Raw genomic sequence first — 8,584 nt, 5'->3', positions numbered from 1 at the left:
TGGCAGGTGCTGGGGCTGATGCACTTGGTGCCTGTTGCACACACTGTCCCTTGTCCCTGTGTTGCTGGGGCTGGTGTTTTGTCCCAGCTGGTGTGTGATGTGTCCTGTGCTGCTTGTTGGGCTCTCGGGTGTCCCTCTTGTCTCACGCTGCCGTCCCCAGAGTTCCATGTGATAGCTGGGGCCACGTGTGCCTGCTGCTAGCCATGCAGTGTCCCATCAACCTGGTCCTACGTGCCCTGTGTCGCTTGTGTGCTGCCATCGCAGGTGCCCTGTGTCCCTATACCACCCATGATCAGTGCACCACAAGCCTGGTGCTTTGGGCACCCTTCTGTGTCTGGGTATTCCGTGTTCCGTCCTCCCTGGACCATTTGTCCCTTAAGCCACCAGTGTCCCATATGCCTGGTGCTAGGGGTGTTGGGTGTCCTGAGTACCCAGTGTGCCATCTGCCTATGTGCTGCCACCCATGGTGTCCAGTGACCTCTCTGTGCTGCCATCCCTATGTCCCCATGCGCCCTTGTGTGCAGCCACCCCTGGTGCATGTGTGTGCCATGTCCCTGTGTGCTGCCATCCATAGTGCCCTGCGTTCTGCCATCGCTGTGTGTCCCATGTGCTACTCTCCCTGTGCCTCATCTCCCCTCTGTGTTGATACCCTTGTGTCCTATGTCCCTGTATGCCCCGTCCCCTCGCTGCTGCCATCCCTGTATCCCTGTGTGTCCGGTGTCCTCGGGTGCTCCATCCCTTTTGTCCGATGTCCTCATCCCTGGTGCCCTGTAACCCCTGTGTCCTGTATCCCCCTCCCTGCGTGCTCCCATTCGTGTTGCCATGTGTGCTGCCATCCCTGCACCGTTTCCCCTCTGTGCTGCTGCCCTGTGTGTCCTTGTATCCCTGTGTGCTCCAGCTCCTGTTGTCCGGTGTTCCCATCTGCTGCTGTCCTTGAGTATCTGGTCCCCTCTGTGCTGCTGTCCCTGGTGCCACGTGTGCCCCATTTCCCCTCTCTGCTGCCATCCCTCTGTGTCCGGTGTCCCAACGTGCTGCATCCTCGTGTGTCCGGCATCCCCTGCATTCTGCCATCCCTGTGTGCTACTCTCCCTGTGCCTCATCTCCCCTCTGCATTGACACCCTTGTGTCTTATGTCCCTGTATGCCCCGTCCCCTCGCTGCTGCCATCCCTGTATCCCTGTGTGTCCGGTGCCCTCAGGTGCTCCATCCCTGTGTGTCCGATGTCCTCATCCCTGGTGTCCTGTGACCCGTGTGTCCCCATGTGCTGCCATTCGTGTTGCCATGTGTGCTGCCATCCCTGCACCATTTCCCCTCTGTGCTGCTGCCCTGTGTGTCCTTGTGTCCCTGTGTGCTCCATCTCCCGTTGTCCCGTGTTCCCACGTGCTGCTGTCCTTGAGTGTCCGGTCCCCCGTGTCCTGTGTTGCCATCCCTGGTGACATGTGCGCCCCGTTCCCTCCGTGTCCAGTGTCCCAACGCGCCGCATCCCCTGTGTTCTGCCATCCCTGCATGCCCTGTGTCCCTGGCTGATGTGCAGATAGATTCCACAGCTCATTAAAGTTGTAAAGTAGGTATGCTTTATTCAGCGCTGAGGCGCACGGGGGATTGCTCCTCCAAAGGCTTTTTTGTCGTTTCCTCTTTACATTTCTCTCCTAAAGTTATACATATGCATGAGGTTGCACAACACGCCTATACATATTCATGGCCTATCCCTGCTTCGTACAAGTCCTTTGCGCCTGCACAGTGCCTCCTGGTGGTCGTGGGCGAGGGTCTCAAGATGAAGTAAACGAGTCTTCCTCGCGCCTGAACTTCTCAGCCGTTACGCTTGCTCCCTGAAGGCTTGGTGAGAGCCACTCTCCGCCTGCCTGGGCGTCCAACGGACGGGAACCAAGTCACGGTCCCTCCCTCTTCCCCACAGCCACGTCCTCCCATCTCGTCCTCGCACTCACGGCGAGTGCTGATAAGCGTGAACGAGCCGTAGCACCGTTAAGCAAGCGGCTTGATCTGCCCCCTTGTACGACAGGCACAAGCGAGCAGCTTGACCTTTCTCCACCCCCGTACACGGGTCACCCCTTCGCCTTCCTCCGCTGTGCGGGGCCGTGTCCCCGCTGCACCGTGCGCCCATCGCCCGGCTCCCTTCCTCCTCCTCCTCTTCCTCCCTCCGGGCCTCCGCGCTCCGCCCGCCGTTCCCAGGCTGCCCCGCGCGGGGGGGGGCCATGTCTCCGCTCACCGACCTCTACCAGCTCACCATGGCCTACGGGCACTGGCGGGCCCGGCGCCACCGCGCCCCGGCCGCGGCCGAGCTCTTCTTCCGCCGCGGGCCCTTCGGCGGCTCCTTGGCGCTGGGCGCGGGCCTGGGCGAGGCGCTGCGCTGCCTGCGGGCCTTCCGCTTCTCCAACGCGGGTGCGTGAGGGAGTGGGGAGGGGGGCACGGCGGGGGCAGCAGCTGAGGAGGGCACGGAGCTGCTGCGAGGGCTGGAGCAGCTCTGTTCCAGAGCCAGGCTGAGAGAGCTGGGCTGGGGCAGCCTGGACAAGAGAAGGCTCCTGAAGGGGAGACCTGAGAGCAGCTCCAGTGCCCAAAGGGGCTGCAGGGAACCTGGAGAGGGGCTTTGGACAAGGGATGGAGGGACAGGCCAAGGGGAATGGCTTTAACCTGCCAGAGGGGAGACTGAGATGAGCTCTTAGGCAGAAGCTCTTCCCTGGGAGGGTGCTGAGGCGCTGGCACAGGGTGCCCAGAGAAGCTGTGGCTGCCCCATCCCTGGCAGTGTTCAAGGCCAGGTTGGGCACAGGGGCTTGGAGCACCCTGCTCTAGTGGAAGGTGTCCCTGTACATTGAACTGGATGGGCTTTAAGGTTCCTTCCAACCCAAACCATTCCATGATTCGATGTCCAGTGGGACATGGGGGGCAGTGGACATGAACAACGCTCAGGGAAACACAGGAGGCCCTCCATGAGAACAGAAGGGACTCCCTCCAGGGGTAACCTGCCCCCCAAGTCCCCCCTATTTCATCACATCCCTTACTGGCTGCTGTTTAGTGCCCCCTGCCTATAAGGGACATGTCCCTGGGCACCCCCGGTCCTCACCAAGCTCTGCCCCTGCAGACGTTGCCTACCTGCGCTCCGTGCTGCCCAGCACCACGGAGGACGCCTTCTTCGAGTACCTGTCCACGCTGGACGCCTCCGAGGTGACCGTGTCGGCCGCGCCGGAGGGCTCCGTCGTCTTCCCCAGGGTGGGCCATGCTCGGTCCCCTCCCGTGCTCTGCAGGGGCTGCGGGGCCTCTGGCTCCCGCATCCCGGAGGAGGACGGGAGCTCAGCGCCGAGGTGTCCTCGCAGGTCCCGTTCCTGCAGGTGAAGGGGCCGCTGCTGGTGGTGCAGCTGCTGGAGACCATGCTGCTGTGCTTGGTCAACTACGCCAGGTAGGGACGCGTCCTGCTCCGGGCACCCCGCTGCTGGGGACAGCAGCATCTCCTCCGGGGACCACAGGGGACCACATCCCCTGTGGTTGAGTGGAGAAGGTGCTGAAGCCCCCCTCCTCTGCTCTTGGCTGTGTGCTGGCTCCGTGTTCAGCCTGGCTTGGTGGGACCTGTCCCTTCCTCCCGTAGCCTGGTGGCCACGAACGCTGCCCGCTTCCGCCTCCTCGCTGGTCCAGACGTGAAGCTGATAGAGATGGGGCTCCGCCGCGCGCAGGGGCCGGATGGTGCCCTTTCAGCATCCAAGTACTCCTACATCGGGGGTGAGTGAGGCCCTGGGGTGCCCGGTGGCACCGTGGCCGTGTCATTAACTGGTGTGTCCACCCCATCCCTCCTCACAGGCTTCGACAGCACCAGCAATGTCCTGGCGGGGAAGCTCTACGACATCCCGGTGCGTGGCACCATCGCCCATTCCTTCATCATGTCCTTCACCTCCCTGGAGGAGGTGCAGCCCCGGGTGAGCATCGCTGCGGGCAGGGAATGGGGATGGGATGGACATGAGATGGGGTGGGGTGGAGATGGGGATAGGATGGGGATGGTATGGGGATGGAGGTGGGAATGGGAATGAGATGGGGATGAGGATAGTATGGGAATGGAGATGGGATAGGGATGAGATGGGGTGGAGATGGGGATAGGGATGGAGGTGGGAATGGGAATGGAGATGGGATAGGCATGAGATGGGGATAGGGATGGGGATGGAGGTGGGAATGGGAATGAGATGGGGTGGGGTGGAGATGGGGATAAGGATGGGATGGAGGTGGGAATGGGAATGAGATGGGGATGAGGATAGCATGGAAATGGAGATGGGATGGGAATGGAGATGGTATGGCGATAGTATGGGAATGGAGATGGGATGGGGACAGGGATGGTAAGGCGATAGTATGGGAATGGAGATAGGATAGGGATGGTATGGGAATAAAGGTGGGATAGGGATGGTACGTGAATGGTGATGGGATAGGGATGAGATGGGGATAGGAATGGAGATGGGGACGTGATGCTCTGCCCATGGCACCGTGGAGGATGCAAAGCCCATGTTCTCCGGGCAGGAGGTGCTGCCGCAGGCAGGAGGAGAGCCAGTGGATCTCGTGGCCCTGGCCGTGTCCTGGCTGCAGCGGGTGTGTGAGCTGCTGCAGACCCCTCCTGAGAGGGCGAACCAGGGGGAACTGGCTGCGTTCGTGTCCTACGCCATCACCTTCCCCAGTAACTTCCAGGGGCTGCTGGACACCTATTGTGTGAGGAGGTGGGAATGCCGAGTCCCACGGCGGGGCTTTATTGCTGTGGCAGAGGGGATGGGAGCATCCCTCCTTGCTTGGTGGCCTTCAAGCACGGATAGAATCATAGATACCTACACTGGTGAATTCTGCCTTTATAGAACCATGGAATGGTTTGGGTTGGAAGGGGCCTTAAAGCTCATCCAAGTCCAACCCCTGCCATGGGCAGGGACACCTTCCACTAGAGCAGCTTGCTGCAAGCCCGTGTGCAACCTGGCCTTGAGCACTACCAGGGATGGGGCATTTACCACTTCCTTAGGCAGCCTGTTCCAGTGTCTCACTGTAAAGAATTCCTTCCTTATATCCAACCTAAATCTTCCCTGTTTCAGTTGGAACCTATCATCCCCTTTCCTATCACTCCAGTCCCTCTCCAGCACCCCTGTAGCCCCCTTCAGACACTGGAAGCTGCTCTGAGGTCTCCACGCAGCTTCTCTCCTCCAGACTGAACAGCCCCAATGTTCTCAGCCTGTCTCCATACAGGAGGTGCTCCACCCCCTGAGCATCCTCATGGCCTCCTCTGGACTTGCTCCAACAGCTCCATGTCAACATAAGAAGGACACGGAGCTGTTGGATTTCCACCTGCAGCATTCCCAAGCTTCAGTGTTGCCTGATGGACCTGCTGGATCCATCCTAGGTCCCTGTCCCCCACTCCAATGAACATTAACCCTCTCTTCCTCCATCCCAGGAGCGGGTTGCCCAACTTCTGTGCGGTGGCGCTGGCCCTGCAGCAGCTGGGGTACCGTGCCATCGGCGTGCGCCTGGACAGCGGGGACCTGGCCAAGCAGTCCAAGGAGATCCGCCAGGTGCTGCGAGCCTGTGGTGCTCAGTGAGTCCTGCACCAACCCCCGGCTGGGTGCCACCGGCCCTGGCTTCACCACCCGGGTCATGGGGCGATGGGAGCAGAGTTCTGGGTCCCCCAAACCCTTCACCCCATCCCTTGTTCCTCACCAGCTTCCAGGTGCCCTGGTTTGAGACCATCCCCATCGCCGTCAGCAACGACATCAGTGAGCAGAGCCTGGAGGAGTTCAGCAGGGAGGTGAGGTGGCTCCTCACCGTGGCCTTTGCTGAGGTTTGGGGTGGATGCGAGTCACCGGGGACGTTCTCCCTGGGTGAGAACAGAGAAGAGTTTCCAGGGTAGGAAAAACAGGGCTTGTTTGGGTGGGATGGACGGACAGACAGACGCCTCTGGGCAGAGCCATGCCCCATGGCTCTTGTTCTGATGGGTTTTTCATGATCCCCGTCTTCCCTTTGCACCAGGGGAGTGAGATTGATATGATCGGCATTGGGACCAACCTGGTGACGTGTCCCCTGCAGCCATCCCTGGGCTGTGTCTACAAGGTAGAGGTGGCAGCAGCTCTTGGTCCTGCTTGGCCTGGGGGGCTCCCTGGGATCTCCTGGGCTTTGCAAGGCTAGGGATGAGGAGTGAAGGGGGATCCATCATCCAGCTCCAACCCCTGCCACTAGAGCAGGGTGCTCCAAGCCCCTGTGTCCAACCTGGCCTTGAGCACTGCCAGGGATGGGGCAGCCACAGCTTCTCTGGGCACCCTGTGCCAGCGCCTCAGCACCCTCACAGGGAAGAGCTTCTGCCTAAGAGCTCATCTCAGTCTCCCCTCTGGCAGGTTAAAGCCATTCCCCTTGGCCTGTCCCTACAGGCCCTTGTCCAAAGCCCCTCTCCAGGCTTCCTGCAGCCCCTTTAGGCACTGGAGCTGCTCTTAAGGTCTCCCTTTCATGGACATAACATTGATGAGTGCACTGCAGTGAGGAGCTTGCAGACAAACGGCCAACTCTGGGGTGGTTTGAGGGTTCTTTTATCATGTCTTCAGCTGGTTGTTGCGCCAGTGGCCTTCCCAGCTCATGGGGACACTCACAGAGGGCACAGAGCTCAGCAGGTCTTCAGCACCACCCTGAATCGGTGCCTGTGACAGAAATCAGGTGCCCATCCCCTTAATCGCCTTCTCCTGCAGCTGGTGGAGGTCAATGGCTCCCCGTGCCTGAAGCTCACAGAAGATGAGGAGAAGATGACAATCCCAGGGACTAAGATGATCTATCGGCTCTCTGATGCAGCTGGTGAGTCGGGCTGTCCTTGTCCCTGTCCTACCCCCTTAACCTGTGTCCCCAGTCCTGCTCCATAACCCTGTCCCTGATGCCCTGTGCACCCTGGTCTCTAACCCGGTCCCCCCCTGCAGGTCACCCCTTCATGGACCTCATGGCGCTGGAGGAGGAGCCCTCACCCAGAGCAGGGCAGGAGCTGGTGGTCCGTGTCCTGGGGCAGCTTGGTGAGACCAGCAAGGTCGTGCCCAGCGCCGTGGAGCCCCTTCATCGCACCTACTTCAGAGATGGGCAGGTCAGGGGTGGCTCTGCTGGTCCTTCATGTTGGGTGAAGGACCAAGCCAGGGTGGTGGTGTCTTGGCCACCATGGATCAGACAGTTAAATCCCTGTGTTTCCTTGCATCTGAGATGGTCCCAGCTCTAACCAAGGTGCCGCCAAGCACATGGTGCCGTCAGAGTCCAGCCTGGAGCTGGCTCACTGGGGCTTGGTGACCATCTCCCCCCATGGTCCTGGTGATACATCTCTATCCTTGTAGGTGTGTGAGCCCCTGCCCAGCCTGACCGAGGTGAGGACCCACGCTCAGGTGTCCCTTGGCCTCCTCAACCCTGCTCACCGCCGGCTCCATGACCCACAGCCCTACCTGGTACATCCATTATGGCACCATCAATCCACACCCAGGAGCCCTGCCCAGCACTGGAGGCCTGAGTCTGGCTCCACCAGAGCATGGAGATGGGGCTGCACGCCCCCATAGGGCTCATTGTCCACTCTTGCTCCCATGTAGGTGGCTGTGACAGAGAAGCTGCACCAGCTCCTCACCACGCTGCAGCAGGCCAGCCAGTGAGGAGGTCCCTGCTCATCCCCTGCTTGGGACCAGCTCTTCTTCATGCTCTTTTGAAGGCCAAGTGAATACATTGGGAATCAGTGGCTTCAACAGCTGTGTGTGTGCTGCTCAGCTGGAGACCTGGCAGGAACTGGAAGAGCACCCAGAGATCCCAAAGCTGGGATGAGGCAGGTAGAGCTGGGAGGTCCTTCCCTGCCCACCCTGGGGACCCTGCACCTTCTCCCATGATGGTGCTGCCAAGATCAGTGCTCCTGCAAACCCTGTGCCTTCTGTTGTGGCAGCATTGCCCACCGTGCCTCACATCATGCCAGCCCTGCACCTTCAGTGGTGGCAGCTCACACTGAAGCTCCTCAGTGGCACTAGAAACCAAGTCCTAAGTGCACAAGAAGGGGTCCTACCATGGGAATGTCCTCTGGGACATCCCTGGCAGATGCACTTTGCCCTTTCTCTTTAGGCTTTGGCTCTGTGGCTACATTCCATCTCTTCCCCTTTTACATGGGGGTGGAGGTCACCTCCTGGTTGATGCCAGTTCCATATTGGCACCTGCACTCTGCAACCTGATGTTCCTTAATCCCTGGAATTAGCTTTATTCTATGCAAGAGATTAATAAAAGCCTTTACCCAACTACAGCCACCCCATGGGGCTGTCCTGGTCCTTCCAAACACTTGTGGCCTTCAACTGGAATGTAACATCCTTCACTTCACTGTTTATGACTGAATAAAGGTGGCATGAAAAGCAAGTGTTGAGCTATGAGAGCAGCTGGAGGTGACCCCAGCTGCCGCATGGCATCCTATGGGGATGCTGTTGTATTCTATGAACCTAATTCCAATGAAAATCCCATTGTAGCTCCACTGGGGCAGGGTCAATGAGTGGCTTCAGCAAGACAGGGTCAAGAAAAGCTGGGGATGGAATGGGAAAGAAGCCTGCAGAGACTTGATCTCCCTGCCCCATCCCTGG

At 59.7% G+C, this 8,584-nt stretch overlaps 1 protein-coding gene across 1 annotated transcript; it reads left to right on the top strand.

Annotated features, from left to right (window-relative positions):
* Positions 1-2,178: 2,178 nt before the first annotated feature.
* Positions 2,179-7,812, top strand: NAPRT (nicotinate phosphoribosyltransferase). Its single transcript, XM_057406689.1, is given in 13 exon segments — positions 2,179-2,399; positions 3,097-3,276; positions 3,279-3,411; positions 3,598-3,728; positions 3,807-3,922; positions 4,512-4,705; positions 5,422-5,562; positions 5,688-5,772; positions 5,994-6,074; positions 6,701-6,803; positions 6,923-7,080; positions 7,322-7,429; positions 7,568-7,812. Coding segments are annotated over 13 exon segments (1,677 nt in total). The 5' UTR covers positions 2,179-2,212; the 3' UTR covers positions 7,628-7,812.
* Positions 7,813-8,584: the final 772 nt, after the last annotated feature.

Source organism: Pezoporus wallicus, unplaced genomic scaffold, assembly GCF_028554395.1.
Source record: "Pezoporus wallicus isolate ANWC-B61680 ecotype Strahan unplaced genomic scaffold, APGP_CSIRO_Pwel_v1 contig_13859, whole genome shotgun sequence".
Taxonomy (NCBI): Eukaryota; Metazoa; Chordata; class Aves; order Psittaciformes; family Psittacidae; genus Pezoporus; species Pezoporus wallicus.
The sequence above is the reverse complement of the archived record's forward strand: the minus strand, read 5'-3'. Positions and strand labels throughout refer to the sequence as shown.